Source organism: Podarcis erhardii (assembly GCF_964252035.2).
Source record: "Podarcis erhardii genome assembly, chromosome: 6".
In the NCBI taxonomy this organism is placed as follows: domain Eukaryota; kingdom Metazoa; phylum Chordata; class Lepidosauria; order Squamata; family Lacertidae; genus Podarcis; species Podarcis erhardii.
In genome coordinates, this window is record NC_138510.1 from 34,765,335 (window position 1) to 34,782,258 (window position 16,924).

The window sequence follows — 16,924 nt, forward strand, 5'->3', positions numbered from 1 at the left end:
AACATAAGGCCTCCCCAGAATATAAGGCCCCCGAAGCTACCATAAGGCGCCTGACTCCTCTGGACCGTAGCGGCGGGCGCCGCCGCGCAGCTCACTGATTGGCCACAGCACAGCCAGAACTGTTCAGGCAGTGCAAGGTCTCTATAAATCAGAGAGCCCACGCCGCCGCCAGGACAAGCTGCCACCTGCTGCTCGCTCTGCCCTGACGGAGTTTGGCTGACTCACAATTAGACAATAAATGTGTACTGCATTCTTCTTCATGGAAAAATAAGTCATCCCCTGAAAATAAGACCTAGCACATCTTTGGGAGCAAAAATTAATATAAGACACTGTCTTATTTTCGGGGAAACAGGGTATTTCCAAGCTCATACAGTGTTTAAATCAGGTGTGAGGAACCTCGCTAAACAACTCCGATCAGCTCCAGCAAGCTGCAAAAGAAGAAGGCATAAACAAAGGGTGAGGAATCTCCATTTGGCCCTCTGAACTCTTCCCCTTGTAACCTGCTTCTCAGCAGCACCCTCTCTCCCCCCAGCCACACCTTTCACTAACCTTACCTGTCCCGGAATGGCTGGAATGTATTGCTGAACACTGATAATGCCTCTTGCTTGCCTGGATGGAAGATGGAGCAGATATGTGTGTTTAAAACTGAACTACTGTACAAAGGTAGCATTTACCTTTGTTGCGCCACCCACTTTTACCTGGGGCCCTGCCCACCACTGGAACGTGGCCCCTGAAAGGTTGCCCAAAAGGGAATGTGGCCTTTGGTCTGAAAAACCTTCCCCGCATCTGGTGCAAACTATGGATTTTATTATGCATGCTTTTTCTCTCATTGACCTCAGCGGCATTCAAGGCTTATGCACCAGTGTACCGAACTGCAGCCAGTAAGAGTAATTGAGCAGTAGGAATAAACTTGCACACAACCACAGCAAGTTTTCAAGGGGGTGGGGGGAGAACACTTTTGACACAATTTTATTGATAGACAATCTTTCTGTACATATTATGCTCAAATTGGCTCGCATTTTCTTTAATAACAGTGACAAAACAAATAGATCCAAATGGTCCAGTACAACCTACAATATAAAAAAACAAAATATTTTGGCATGAGGCAAATTGTTTTAGGATTTCTGTTGTTGAGGAGCATTAACTTATCCCGTGCTGAACATAGTCCATCTTGCATCTTTCACTCTCTCACCTCTGCAGATTTTCCTGGAATAGAGGCATACATAGTAATTGAAAACAATGTGCCTTTTTGCACTGCTGCTTCATTAGCAGCCCCAATAGGGGCTGGGGAAAGGGGAGAAAGCCAGGGAAAAAACAGAACATTATATGTAAGCCATCCCTTTCTCATTTCTCCCTCAGGCAGTACAGAGTATCAAATAACGCTGAACTGAAGTTGGTCTTGCACTGAGGTATCTGGGCTTGTGCTGAGATGAGCAACTGCCTGCCCCACAAACCAAGTTCCTGAGAAGTTTCACATTACTTCTCTTGGAGAGCCCTATAGCTTTCTCTGCTGCCAAGATACAGCAGGAAGGCATCAGTGGTTCTAAAGCAGGTTTGAGGAACCTTGACTCTCCACCTCTCATCAGTCCCAACAAGCATGGCCAAGGGCCGAGGGTGACAGGAGGTGTGGTTCAGCAAAATCAGGAAGGCCAAAAGTTCCCCTCACATGTTCTAAACAGAGATGTAACATAACCATAGCTATCAACTTTTCCCTTTTCTTGTGAGGAATCCTATTTCTCTTTTAAAAAGGGAAACGTTGACAGCTATGAACATAACTATTTATCTGAAAAGTAGCCCTTTTCTTTTATCCTAGATGTAGGCTGACAAGGTAAAAAAAAGCAGGGCTCCACCGACCCCCAAGAGACACACACATAAATAAGCTCCATCCATGAAACATTTATTTATTTATTTATTTATGAATTGAATTTATATACCACCCTATACCCGATATATAAATTCTTGCCTGCATCGTTGCACCGGCTCAAGTGGGTGCCTTCTCATCTTACATCTTCAACCCAGCCAATGCACCTTCAGCAGAAACTATTCCCAAAATATTGGCAGGTACATTGCAGCAACATTGGACAAAGGAGTGCACAAGAAAGCAGGAATTCATGTGGACTTATAGCAGCCCGTTCAAACGGCTGTGTTGGTTCTGAGATCATGGCAGCTAGCCTTGTTGCCAGACACCTGCAGAATGAAGCCATTGATTGATTGATTGATTGATTGATTGCTCACCAATCAAAACACACACAAGCCGCACCTTTAAAATATGCTCCAGGCTGAGGACCTGGAAGAGCGGAGCTGCGAGTGCAGAAGGAAGTTAGGAAGGAGTGGGGCGCTGAAAGGAAGGAGATTAACGGTGAACGGGCTGCCAATGCGACCCATAGTGTATTTTGAGCAGCGCGCCTTTACTGCCGGCGACTGAGGGGGCGGGGGGAAGCGTGCGAGCCCAGCCTCTTCCTACCATTGGGTGGGTTGCGGCAGCTCTGGCCAATCGCAGCGCGCCTTCTGTAGAGGCGGGAGACGCACAGCCGGCTGAGCGGCGGCGGCGGCGGCGGCGGCAGTTCTTTCCTACCTGCCTGCCAATGGAGCGGCGGCTGGGTGAGTAAATGCGTAGAATTTGAAACCGAGAGCCGTTGGCCGTCAGTTGACCCGAGGGGAGGGACAGCTCGTGTTGCCTGGTCACCGCTCCGTTGCCATTTGATTTCAAATACCTACCCCCTCCTTGGCATGGCATATAAGGGCTAATAATATTCATGGCCAAGGGTGGCTCCTTGAGATAAATGGTACTGAGGGGCAGGGATATGGGCAGGGCCGGATTTAGGTTTGATGAGGCTATAAGCTACTGAAGGTAATGGGGCCCTTTATATGTCCAGCTGTCCTTTGTCAACAACAAATTGTCTCTTTTTTGGTATTGAATATGTGCTATACGGTATGGTAATTTATGGACCTAATGGGTATCTAAAGCCATTTGCACATAACAAAATATATATTTTATCAAAGTAATTGTTGAACTGAAATACAATTAAGAAGTATATTAATAGTGAAATACAATTAAGTATATTAATAGTGAAATACAGTATAGTATATTAATAGTGAAATTATTAAACTCTAACTTAAATTTATTTTTATTCATAACAAACAATAATGCAAACACATTGGCATTTGGAAATAACAAAAATGCCTTTAGAAACACAATTTACAAAGACTCATCTATTTTAGTTGTTTTTTATCTTATATTTTGGAAATGTACATCCAGGTTTTGTTTTTCTTTAAAAAAATTTGGGGGGGGCCAAAAGAGTGGGGCCCTAAGCTATAGCTTGTTTTGCTTATGCACTGGATATGGGTACATGTATTTGTGTTAAAATGCCCTTTTCTAGAGCTCCTGTGTCTCACTGAACTGCTGGCTGTCAGGCGGAAAAACAGATGTTCCTAATGCTGCATTGATAAAGCTGCACTTAACTCAATTTTTATGTCTTCTGTGCAGCTGTGAAGAGTGGCGGGGGGGGGGGTATAGCGCCCTTTCTTTGAAGCCTCTTATCTGTTTGTCAGCAAGAGGGTGATAGCCACCCACATAATTTCCAAGAGAAGGGGTGGCACCTTAAAACCATCTCATTTATTATGGCTAAATTTTTGTGGGGTATAGTCCATCAGAGGCATGGTGTTTGTGAAATGGCACTCTTCCCCATCCACCACCAGGGGATGAGAAAAGGGGGAGAAGCAACATAACTACTAGCCCCACCCCACCCCATGTACATTCTGTGCAGACCTCTCCCCACCCAACCTCACCTTCTCTGCTTGGGAAAATAAGAGGAATCAACCACAAAAGGGTAGTGGGGCTGGTACCGTTTTTTGTTTGTTTTTTGTAAACAGTATTAAAGTTGACAACACAAACCCCCTGCCATTGCTTTCCCCTGCATGCCTTTAGTTATTTGAGCCCTTAGTTATTTGAAGTTCCCAGAATGGCTTGCATAAAACCAGGTGGATTAGTAAAACAATAAAAGCAGAACAGTTAAGTGCAATTAAGACCCTACTGTGGGACTTACTCCAAAGTAAGTGAGTATATGACTGCAATTTAAATGCAGCTTTAAAAAGCATGGAAAAGCCTGGAGGATGTAGAAAGTATCAACTTTTGCCGAAAAGAAAAGGAAACAGAAATGTGACAAATGCAGCCTGTCATGACGGTTTAGTGATGGAGAGTGCTTTATGTGTATAACTGTTGCCAGGGCATGGAGCTGTTAAAAGGCCCAGGAGACCTGCCAGAAAAAGGCTGTAATCTTAGAACAGTATGCAGAGTATATGGACTAGAATTACTGGGAGCATTTTGTAAGATGCAGGTTGAGAGAGCCAGTACTTGTATGTAGACCATCGTTGGGTGAATTTGAAGGAAGCAGCCATGGATGGGGTTGGAATAAGCTATCATGGATGGGCTCATTGCTTGCAACCCTGTACATGGCATCCTCTGTTGTACTCCCAGCAGAAAGTCTGCTGGCAAAATGCTTCAGAAAAAATACTTGACTAGAAAGTGCTAACCAATTCTGAATCAACTACTGTTCTAACTACAGTACTTCCTACTTCTGCCTCCTGCTGATGGAAGGAGTGAAATTTCATGCATATAAGTGTTAGTGTGTCTCTCCCCGCCCAAACTGGTAATGGCCCAGAACTGAGCCTTGGAACCAGCTCAGAACACCCTGGGCTTGCCTTGCATTCTAGAAGTTGAGCCCCATATCCATTTCTCATTAGTATTCACTTCTGTTCTGATGAAAAGTGGCTTCAGAGCATAACAGCATCTCATCACTTTCCTGCTTCTTCTACAGTCAGTAGCTTCTCCAAGTTTTGTGTATTGTACCTGCTCTGGGGTGTATGTGTTAGGGGAGGTACTTCTGGTGGGGGACAGGTCCTACTGCTTCTGGGGTAGTTTGTCCACCTTTGATCTCCACCCTGCACTCAGCTCTCACCTGTGGCTCCTAGAAGCTGTCAGAATGCAACAACGGCCACACCCCAGGAACAGCTTCAACTGGCCAGCTAAACCAGGTGAAGATAGCCAATGGGTCTCAAACCCTCCATCCATCCAGAGAAGCAAGAGTCTTTATTGGAGTTCAAGGACATATTCCAGCCAGGCAACAGCGCTCCAGGGGAGATGCAGGGCCACTGAGGGGTGTGGCCAAGGGAGAATTTTAGGGGCTAGGTAAAGAAGCCTGGGGGGCTGCATTCAGCCCCTGTGCCTAAGATTCCCCACCCTGCTCATGTGGTATGTTGTTTCTTCTTTCACCCTCCAACCAGTACTATTTTGCAACTGGCTCCAGTTGGTGGACTTCAGGATTTTATTATTATTATTATTATTTTAAAAAAGGTTGTGCAACCCTGAAGGTTCCCACCCCTGACAGAGAGAGTGAATTTCATATCTTACCTCCCTTGGAAGTTGAGAAAGAGTTTCAGGAGCAGTGGAATGTGATTCAGTGGGTTTCAGGATCTCACATATCCAAATAATTGCATTTTAAATAATATTTTGCTATGAGCTTTATTTAATTATTTGTGGTGCATGTGTTTTTAGTATTGCTTTGCTAAATTGCACCATTGTGGGAATTTGGTACAAGAAGAGTTGACAAAAGAAATATGGGATGAGCAAAGCAGAGATCACTTTTCATTGTTTTTCTTAGGCAAGAGTAATTATATAATTACAACTACCTTGAGCAGTCACGGGATAGGATAAATCAAAACTGTCGCTCTATTTCTTTGCTGTTGTACAAAATTAAAGAGCTTTTTTGAAACTGGAGACACCTTAATGCCGCAACTGAAATTTCCCTGTGGGCTTTACAGACTATGCGTATCAGATGATCGGATTGTAGGCTAATAATATCTCACTTTTTGTGCAATGTACTCTTCTCTGATGTTAGTAATGGGAAATCTACCTCCAGGCTCGTCATTGCTTCTTGGTCATTTGCTCTTTATTGCATGACACCCCCGGTGGGCACTGGGAATCCCAATTACTAACTTGGCTGCCCATGTGATAGTGGCATTGCTCTGACACATTTCAGCATGGCCTTCCAGGGGTACTTTCCATAATTGCCCTAGGAAATATTATTAGTATTTTCTTCCTCTTCACAGATATGCCCATTCCTTGAAGTCATGCAATGCAATCCTGTGTATGTTTATACAAAATTTGCTTTACTCCCATTGAGTTTAGTAGCACTTCCTCCCTAGTAAGTGTTTTTGGATTGCAGCCTAAGTTACTATTTTTTCATTTGTGCTAATAGTACATTATGATTTTAAATTGTTTTGTGCATGACTTCTCACCCTCAACCCTATGTCACTAAAGATACCATCTTCCCTATAATGTCACAGTTCCTCAGTCCTTCCTACATCAATATAATATATTTCAGTTGCATCTCTTACGGTATAAATTAATCACCTAGGTATTAATAACGGATGATGACACTTGGTGTAACAGTAGTGGTTAGAGGGTATTCTGATTTGTCATACTGAATTTGAGATGCTGTGAGCTGTTTGAAATGCCTGTATGGTGAAACAGCCAATGAGATAACTTTGGATTATTTATAGGACCACTGATGGATTTTAAAGCTTCAATTCACTCTGCAGATATTAGACAGAATTGTCTCCTTGAGGAACCAACTTCTCACCATCCGCAGCTTGTATTACTTACTGACCAAAAAGATCTTGGAGCACTTCTTCCTTTGTAATCCCAAAGAAGATGGCTGAGAAACAGATTAGGTATGTGTCCTTCCCAAGTTTTTAGAAATATGGTGAGCCTCAAAGCAGGCATTGGAGAAACAGTGCAATTGATTTACAGAATGAACATGACAACAAATGCTGCAAAATGAAGTATGTAAAATGTTTGGTTTTTTATTTTATTTAACTTGAGGATGGCCATTTGTCCAGTCTAATTTTAATTTTATTTGAATTAATTTTGGGATGCATTTTAATCGATTGTTTATGTATATTGTGTTTTATATGATGTTAGCCGCTCTGAGCCCATCTCCAGCAGGGGAGGGAGGGATACAAATAACTTTCTTTCTTTCTTTCATCAATAGTTTTATAACAAATTTCAAAGACCTGTTTTTAAAAATATTTGCGATTAAATTGCAACAAAGATGTATTTAAGAGCAGTTATAATGGTTATTCTTACATACCTCATAATAGCTAGAAGTATATATACTCCTGAAGAATAACTTCATGTGGTCTGAAATGTAGCAGGGCAGCTCTCTTCATTCCATATATAGTCTCTCTTGTCTCTCTAGACAAGGTGGAATGAGAGACCCAAAGGAACCAGTCTGATTTGACATGGAATAGAGTAAGGGAGACAAGAAAAGAGAGATTGTTGTGGCAGAGAGTGATAAATGTAATGCAAGGCTGTGCATATGATGCAGCCCTAACATGCAAGAGTCTCGGTATGATGTGCTTATAATGAGCACATAAGAAGCTCCTTGAGGGATGTACATACATTAAACACATACTTAGAAACACTGCATGTTATGGACTGTATCCAACACTGCATGAGTGGACTTCTGTTTGTACAACTGGACTTCTCCCTGTACAGTCCAAAAAATACATTGTAAAAGGTCCCCAAGACTCTGGAATAGATTTTGAGGGTGAGGGGACTGCAGGGGAAAGGAGAAGAGAAGGAAGTTCCATTGTGTGAGTGGAACAGCAGCCTTGGCTACAATCCTGTGTTTTTTCATGTATGTCACAGATGTGTACCATTGTTGCATATGAAGTGTTTAAAAGCTTTATTGTAGCAATGCTGAAAGCAACACATAGTCTGTGGCCAGTCTCAAAGAAGCCAGAATTTGGTGCATCACAGAGCTGAATTTGATATAAATGAAATAAATATGCAGCATAACTCTTCTCCAGCCCCTAGTTCTGGAAATTCTTGATTCAATTGCATACAATGGAATTCTGTTTTCTCTTGTTCAGTTTGCCCGCTAAACTTATTAATGGAGGAGCTGCAGGGATCATTGGCGTTACTTGTATATTTCCAATTGACCTGGTTAAAACCAGGCTACAGAATCAGAGAAGTGGACAGCAAGTCTACAAAAGCATGTAAGTGATCACTGAAAATGTATTGCATCTAGATTGACTTAATATTTGAGCAGCTCTTTCACCATTTGCAAGTACCTACAGATAGATGTAGGTGTTGGGAAAGTAGAAATCCACAGTTATTAATGGAATGATTCCATCAAGTATGGGTCTTTATTTGCATGTATAAAATAAAGAATAATGTACTGGTGAATGAAATAAGGTAAATAGAAAATGAAAAAATTACGGTAGCCTCAATTTGGATACTAGGGAACAATAAAGGTTATAAATAAGCAATTATAAGTTGTATTTAAATAGCTATAATGAGGTTATTTTATTTTTCTTCATAAAATACATATTATTAAGGCTTGATATGATATATTTTTTGTAGTATATATTACATTGGTCACTGCTGCTAAGCTCTAATATCAAATATGACAAGAGTGTCTTAGCAACAGGTAATCTCTGACTATAGTGTTGTGTCTTGATCAGGTTGGATTGTCTAATGAAAACACTGCGTTCAGAAGGCTATTTTGGAATGTACAGAGGTAAGTTTTTTCCTTGTTTTTGTAACTGGCTGTAACTAACACAGTTATACTACTTCATAATAACTGGGGACTTATTCATTTGGGTCTCAACCATTATGATTAGGGACTCATCTCGAAAGGTCAGAGCTGGAGATCTCAATGTATTTACTAGTGAGTTAGCTGCATTGTTTCTGGAGCTTACTTTTAAGTAAACATGCATAGAGCTGGCTGTTCAAAGCTCAGACATTTGAAACAAAGATGCGCAAAATGAGATGCAGTCTGCTCACACAACAGGATTTCCATTTGTTCTCCTTCTGCCACAATCTGCTATTACTTTTAAGATTAGAGTTTTGTAAATGACTGTATAACTCCAGTAGTAGTTTCTGGGCTATTTCCAATAACTTTGAAAACTGGAATCTGAGTCCCTGTCACATTAAACAATGTGGGATACCTATAATCAAAATATATCTTAAAACAAAGAAAATCTCCTAATTTCAATTAAGCTTAAGTATGTATTTATTTTTAGGTGCAGCAGTGAATCTGACCCTTGTAACACCCGAGAAGGCTATCAAACTGGCTGCTAATGACTATTTTAGGCACCTTCTTGCCAAGGATGGGTATGTTAACTTGAGATACTAGAGCTGTCTCATTTGTACCGTACATATGTTAAGTCTGTGTTCAGTGCGGATTCCATTACGTGAATGTGACAAATTGTGCAAAGTTCATTAAATAGTTTTTTGATCACCTTTGAGAGCAGATTGAACAATAATATGTTTATAGCAAGGCATGCAATATTATGAATCTTCTGAATAAGCAGAAGACAAGTAATTATTAAAAACAGAAAGCAAAACTTACTGTGCGCTGGATAAACTACTTTGAAGGGCCAATGGGCTGGAAGAACAGTTTATCTTTGTGATGCACATAATCTAGCTCGTTCTCATGACTTCTGCAATGCACAATTATTTGTGCATTTCTATCCCAAGCCACTCCATCATTTTCTTGATCATTGCTACCTCCCAAGTTCTTTTGCTGAAATTTGTCAAAATCCAGATATTGCAAGGAGGATAATATGTATGTATTAAGCACATCTTTGAAAAACTTCATGATTTCAATAGCTTGCTGCAGGATGGGCAGGGAAAGGGAGGGAAGATCTAACACAGAGCACTGACAACCCAATATGCAACTCTATATGGACTGACAAAATCTTGTGACTTTGATTGTAAACATAAATATTATAATCCTGTGTCCTGATGGGATATTGACTGCAAGAAGCTATTGTGTCATTTTTCAATGGGTTTGATTCTCAAAGCCCCTTGCTAGTCTGAACATAAACTATGTATTTCCTTTATATAGCCTTTTCCTTTTCTTGGATATTGCATGCTTGTATACTTTAGTGTTTAAAATAATAATAACTATAATAATAGCAACTCTTTTTATTACAGGGTAGCCCTTTCTTTATCTAAGGAGATGATGGCTGGTTGTGGTGCTGGAACCTGCCAAGTTATTATCACCACTCCAATGGAGATGCTGAAGATCCAACTTCAAGATGCAGGACGACTAGGTAACAGTTCTTGCCTATCATCTCTGAGAACAGGTTCTTGGATGTTCACACAAAGCTAAAGTAATGGACCCCTGGATGGTTAAGTCCAGTCAAATTTGACTATGGGGTGCAGTGCTCATCTCCACTTTCAGGCTGAGGAAGCTGGTGTTTGTCATCAGACAGCTTTCTGACTCATGTGGCCAGCATGACTAAACGCTTCTGGCACAACGGGACACCATGCCGAGTGCCAGAGTGCACGGAAATGCCATTTCATACAATAGTCCAGTTCACACATAACACTAAGCCAAACTATCAACATGTGAGTGTGCAAGTACTCATGGTAACAATCATGGTCACTTCACTCTTCCCCAAGTCCTACTACTGCTAGGCTACCTGAGGCTAAGCTATGGTTTGGCTTAGCATTACTTGTGAACCTGGACTTGTAGTCTGTAACAGGAGACAAACTGCAACTCCATGTTGAGACATAACACTAAGCCAAACTAAGCAGGACCCAGGGGAGGAGTTAAGTAACTGCAGTACATATGCACACACCATGATTTGGCTTGGTGTTATGTACAAACTAACATGAACTGTTGAACAAGAGATGTTCAGTTTGGCATAGGTTTCAATTACCATTAGTTTTGGCTGTCATAAGCGAGGTCAGTAGTAACTTGTGGCTTGTAAAACAAGAACAGGGATTGGGAATAATATTGTCCCTACCCATAGTGTGTGTGTGTGTGTGTGTGTGTGTGTGTGTGTGTGTGTGTGTGTGTAGCATGAGTAAGTGTCTGGTATTTTATCTCATCCTGCTATGGATGGTGGCTGCAGAAAGTTATGTACCATAAGGGATCATTTGAATGTATTGCCTAATTGACAAGAAATGGTAATCTAAGGCACAACAGTGCTTTAATCAGTTCCAGATCTCAGTAATGCTTCTAAGTTATTGAGCCAGATAAGTGAAAAAATAAGTATCTGTACTGCGTTATCTGTATAGGAGCAAAGTCTTATGTAGGCAATTTATGACCCAGAAATATGGAACACTGTTAAAGAGCAAGAAAGACACCAGAAGTCAGCACATAAGCTAGAGCTCCCTGCTGTGCAATCAGGATTTCAGATTGCAGGGGGACCCTATGTGCATATAACAGACCCCCTTCTTCAGACCTTCCCTCAGCTCATAGATGGCAAGGCCAGTAGGCATGGCATGTTCCATGTGGTTGTATCAACACTTATCTTTTGCCCCATGCTTTCCAGGCACAGGTCTGCACTTTAAAGCTCTGTGCCCAAGTGCTTCCCCCACCCCTGAACTTTTCCGCAAAAAAACCACACTATTTAAAGCTGAAGCACAATGAATGGCAATTTAGGTTCTCAACAGATTGTTGTTAGCTCCTATTCAGTGGCAAAGAGCAGGTTTTCACGGTGAAGGCTCCAGAGCAGAAAAGAAAGTACACTCAAACCTTGGCTCCCAAACGCCTCCGTTTTGGAACGTTTCGGCTCCCGAAAGCTGAAAACCCGAAAGTAAATGCTCCGGTTTTCCAACATTTTTCGGAAACCGAACACCCGACACAGCTTCTGCTTGATTGCAGGGAGCTCCTGCAACCAATCAGAAGCCGCACCTCGGTTGTCAAACATTTCGGAAGCCGAACGGGCTTCTAGAACGGATTACGTTGAAGAACCGAGGTTTGACTGTACTTGGATACAGAGCTTTAAACCACAAGCCACACCTGCAAAGTGTGGAGGAAAGGTAAGGGTGGATAAGCCCTTAGAATGTCCACATAGTGCTTATGTTTCACTATCACAGAGCTGCTTATAGATTCTGATACAGGAGTTGAAGGGATTTCCAGGGATCAGACCTTCAGGTAATCAGATTTAGAATGCATCTCAGACTTGTATATATTCAGGGTGAAATCATAAATTTCAGGTGACCAATGAGCCTGACATATTTTTAATTGTGCTTTCAGCATCTCAGCAGCTTGTGAGCAGAGTTCCTTGTTCATCTCCTGGGTGCAAGCTTCTAGCTGTCAGCCCTGTTCTAGTCAGAGCATACAATGTAGGACCAATTGCCTTTCCAAGGAGGATATCTGCCACACAGATAGCAGTCGAGCTTCTGCATACCCAGGGCATTAAAGGACTCTACAAGGGTCTTGGAGCCACCTTGCTGAGGTAAGGATGGAACATCTTGTCCTTCCCATTCCCAGCCCAGTTTTTACAGTATGTGGCTTTATAAAAATGCAATAACTCTTGTGTTCTAGGGATGTCCCATTCTCAGTCATCTATTTCCCACTGTTTGCCCATCTGAACAGAGCAGGACACAATTCCCTGGAAGAGAAAGCCCCTTTCTTTCGTTCTTTTCTTGCTGGTTGCATGGCTGGTTCAGTGGCAGCTGTGTCTGTCAATCCCTGTGATGGTAAGGGAAGATTTATATCTCATCTCTTTTGTGTTTCTGTGTTTCATGTATTTCATGCTTCTCCATACAGTAGTTATAGGGAAATATTGGGAAAAGTGGATTTCCTTGTGAATCTCTGGAAGCTACCCTTCAATCTGTTAGGGCTTTCTGTATAGGGAAGCTTTTTGTCTTCAGAATAACACAGTGCTTTAATAAATTTAGAAAAGAACGAATTTTAATATGCTGTAGTCATAATGTTCTCAGGCTTGCCTGCATTAGTCTTCTAACTTGGCATTTTTATTTTGCAGTAATAAAAACTCGTCTTCAGTCAATGGGCAAGGGAAGAAACGAAGAGAGTTATAATGGAATTATTGATTGTGCACGGTAAGTAATAAAAGCACTGTGAATAACTAACTGACTGTTCAGCCAGAGTGTAAGCAAATGTTTATAATGTTAAACAGTATGTCAAATGTGGAGGAGGTTTCCTGTTTGAGAAGACATGAAAAGTACTTACGTGCATTCACACTAGTCCTTTTAAGCTGATCTTCAGACATATGAAGGCAGTTTCCCCTAATTTGCCACTGTAACCTCTGCAGTCAGAAGGCAGCTGTGAATCTGATAAAAGTAGGAGTAACTGATTGACCCTAAGCACATGGCTATAGCATTTGAAAGCTACTTCCAACATGCTTTATTCTGGAATATGTGCTGAAGAACCAGCTGTCAAATATCACAACCATTGCTTGAAGTATAACCATACAGAAATGGTTTTCAGTAGCTTCCATATGGAAGCTATACCCTTTGAATTGGCCATAAACTTGTAGGAATCATGCCAATTTGTGGTGTGTTCCTTTCTCTTTTAAGACTTCTTTTTATAGGGTGAGAGATGAATTACAGCCGCAGGAGGGAATCAGGTCTTCAAGCTTTTGGAAGGAGAATGCATAGAGATTTTGGGGTGAATGTTCAGATCTGGACACAGGAGTTGTGAAATGATAGATGCAGAATTTAGTAGCCAATATATCTGGTATTGTTTTCTCTCTTTCAGGAAACTTTGGATGAAGGAGGGTCCCTTAGCCTTCCTTAAAGGGGCTGGTTGCCGAGCCCTGGTCATTGCACCTCTTTTTGGTATAGCTCAAGGTATTTACTTTATTGGTGTTGGAGAATTTCTTATTGAGCTATACCAGTATGGAAGACTTTCTCCTTAGACTTCCTCCTTGTTCTTTGGACTTACTGGAATGAATCCACAAGACAAGACACAAGAAAACAGAGAAATTTCAGGTTGAATTATCAGTGTTTCTTCTGTCAAAACTTAGACTCAAAGCCAAGTCCACCTGAGCTCATTAAATGTTATCAGGTTTTGGAGCCAGACTGACTAGGCACATAGTTCTCTAATGGTGATGTGTCTCTTTTTCTTATGAAGTAAAAAGCCAAGAGTTGTGACACAGTAGGACAGTCATCTGAATATGTAGAATGCAGGATGCATTCTGGGAGTTAGAAGATTGAAGCCTCTGGTAATGGAATGGCAATGGCTACTTTTTATTAAGCCTGGCTATGGGAGGATATATCAGAAAACCTTTTTTTATGAGTGGAACAGGAAAAGAAACTTTAAACAAAATTATTGGGGGAGAGCACTTGCAATCGTTCCAAGCATGTTAGCAAAGATTTAAAAAATGGGAACAAATTTTGTGAATTTTTTTATATATCTGTCTTTTATAACTTATAACTTTACATAGAGTAAAGAATTTGGTTCCTGTGGTGACTGCTAAATACAGAGCAATGTAATACAATACAAGGGTTAACAGGTGAAGGAAGCAGGGTAGGCTATCAACCTAAAGGTTTTCAGAAATGCTCTCTGGAACCTAGTTATAGGGACTAGCGATCGCTGTAAGCTACATGTTGTGCAGATAAACTGCTAAGCAGTTTTTCTTGGGCTGTTGCAGCTATGTTTTTGTAAAGCTATATTGTAGGTTTTACTGTTCATAATTAACTACAAAATTTCTCTATCAAAGGTGTGTGTTTTTCTAATGAATTATAAGATGGTCTCTAGACATACCATGAATAATGTGTTGGCAGCGCAAGAATGATCATTTTTCTTTGCTCTTATCCTGGCACAATAAAATGGTTCAGACCAGTTCTGTGTGTGTTGTCTTTCCTGTGACTTTGCTAAGTACCCTTTCATATTTACATGTGTTATTGACAACTTGGGTGAAACTCTCTATTTTTCTTAAATCGCTTATTCTTCTATCGTCACACATTGTTGCTGAACAGCTTGGTAGGTTTCTGGAGGAAACATCGGCATTAGATCCATTTCAGTCCGGTTTCCGTCCTGGTTTTGGGACGGAGACGGCTCTGGTTGCCCTAACAGATGATCTCTGTAGACAACTGGATCGAGGCGGGTCAGGACTGCTGATCCTTTTAGATTTGTCAGCAGCCTTTGACATGGTCGATCATGATCTTCTGGACCACCGCCTCGCAGACGTGGGGATACAGGGCTTAGCCCGTAACTGGTTGTGCTCTTTTATCTCTGGTCGGGGACAGAGGGTGGCACTAGGGAGGGAAATGTCGTCGCGCCACTCCTTGGTGTGTGGAGTGCCGCAGGGCGCAATTCTCTCCCCGATGCTTTTTAACATCTTTATGGGCCCCCTTGCCCAGATTATCCGGAGCTTTTGGCTGGGCTGCCACAATATGGATGGCCACACTGACTCGGCCCCGAACACACTGACCAGATGCTTGGAAGCTGTGGCTGGATGGTTTCATGGGAGCCGATTGAAACGAAATCCTTCAAAGACAGGTCCTATGGCTAGGTCGGGATGGCATGGGGATGAGGGACCTACTCTCTTCTCTTGCGGGGGCCCAATTAGTGCCATTGCCTTCCGTTAAGAGTTTGGGTGTAATCCTTGACACCTCCCTTTCCATGGAGGCGCAAGCTACAGCAACAGCCAAGGCGACATTTTTCCACCTTCGCCGCATCAAGCAGTTGGTCCCTTACCTTTCCCGCCCCGACCTGGCCACAGTGATCCATGCGACGGTCATCTCCTGGCTTGACTACTGTAATTCGCTCTACGCGGGGCTGCCCTTGAAGCTGTCCCAGAAACTCCAGTGGGTACAGAATGCTGCAGCGAGGCTCCTCACGGGGTCTCTGCCATGGGAGCATATTCACCCAGTGCTTTTCAAGCTGCACTGGCTCCCGGTGGAGTACAGGGTCAGATTTAAGGTGCTGCTTTTGACCTTTAAAGCCCTTCACGGCCTAGGACCCTCGTACCTACGGGACCGCCTCTCCCGATATGCCCCACGGAGAGCCTCAAGGTCCATAAATAACAACACCCTAGTGGTCCCAGGCCCTAAGGAAGTTAGATTGGCTTCAACCAGAGCCAGGGCCTTTTCAACTCTGGCTCCGGCCTGGTGGAACGCTCTGCCTCATGAGACCAGGGCCCTGCAGGATCTGATTTCTTTCCGCAGGGCCTGTAAGACAGAGTTGTTCCGCCTGGCCTTTGGCTTGGAGCCAATTTGATTCCCTCCCTCCCTCTCTTTCTTTTTTCTTTTCCTTCTCCTGCGATGAGGCTACATTTTAATATTTTAATGTTCCATTATTTTAATGTTGTATTTTATTTTTGTTTTTAAGTTGTAATCATCTTATTTTTATTATTGCTTGTAAGCTGCTCTGAGCCCGGCCTTGGCTGGGGAGGGCGGGGTATAAATAATAATTATTATTATTATTATTATTAATAATAATAATAATACATTTGTGTAAGCCTTGCCAATTTTCTAAATGAATTGAAATAACCCTAGTCTTCTGAAAGACATGCTTTATCCGTATAGCTCACTAGGCAACCACCTGTCACTATGTCTGCTCAGCAGAAGTAGCTTTTGCTATGCTCTGGGTGATGGTTCAGTTTCTAGCTATACCCTGCTCCCCCCCCCCCGCAGTTGTCTACCTTCATTATACACATGATTATTTTATATGGATAATTAACAATGTTGTAATGAACACAACTAGCACTCTAGTCCAAAGAAAACCAAGAGTCCCGTGGTACCTAATTTATTATGGCATGAAATTTATCAGAATCATAGAGTTGGAAGGGACCCAAGGGTCATCTAGTCCAACCCACTGCAATGCAGGAATCCCAGCTAAAGCATCCATGACAGATGCTGTCTACAATTATTTGTGATATAGTAATATAGTCTTTGGAGTGCCACAGGGGTCTTGATCTCCATGGTTATTAATACTTGACGCAGCAATGGCAAAGACTGACAAGCAAATCACAGGAGCTAATGAAATATTGGTGTAGCTGTCAGTGCTGAGAACAGCATAGCAATTCTGGCCGAATATGCAACTTCCCTTCTCTATCAAAGCATGAATGGAAGGGGCTGGCTTGTTTTGCTTTTCCTCAGGAAGGAGAATGAATCCAACAAAGAAATGTGGATTCCTTGTGTCTGTAC

The 16,924-nt window shown here is 42.1% G+C and overlaps 1 protein-coding gene and 1 long non-coding RNA gene across 6 annotated transcripts; one reads left to right on the top strand and one right to left on the bottom strand.

Moving 5' to 3' along the window:
- LOC309343492 lies at positions 1-7,928 on the bottom strand. Of its 2 annotated transcripts, none has more exons than XR_014157307.1 (3): positions 7,152-7,928; positions 555-609; positions 1-428 (listed from the first exon to the last, which is right to left on the bottom strand). It is a non-coding gene; the product is annotated as an uncharacterized lncRNA (long non-coding RNA). The 2 variants fall into 2 exon arrangements; XR_014157308.1 differs by lacking the exon at positions 7,152-7,928 and adding an exon at positions 2,029-2,553.
- On the top strand, positions 2,628-14,615 carry LOC309343451 (mitochondrial glutamate carrier 1-like). 4 transcript variants are annotated; one of them, XM_081865028.1, is made up of 10 exons: positions 2,628-2,786; positions 6,562-6,732; positions 7,936-8,061; positions 8,530-8,585; positions 9,091-9,181; positions 10,007-10,125; positions 12,063-12,264; positions 12,354-12,508; positions 12,796-12,871; positions 13,530-14,615. In XM_081865028.1, exons 2-10 carry the CDS (start codon positions 6,713-6,715, stop codon positions 13,687-13,689), a joined length of 1,005 nt encoding a protein of 334 aa, XP_081721154.1. In that variant the 5' UTR covers positions 2,628-2,786; positions 6,562-6,712; the 3' UTR covers positions 13,690-14,615. The 4 variants fall into 4 exon arrangements, with proteins under 4 accessions (XP_081721154.1, XP_081721155.1, XP_081721157.1 ...); XM_081865029.1 differs by having other exon boundaries at positions 2,632-2,851; XM_081865031.1 differs by having other exon boundaries at positions 2,632-2,851; positions 6,601-6,732.
- Positions 14,616-16,924: the final 2,309 nt, after the last annotated feature.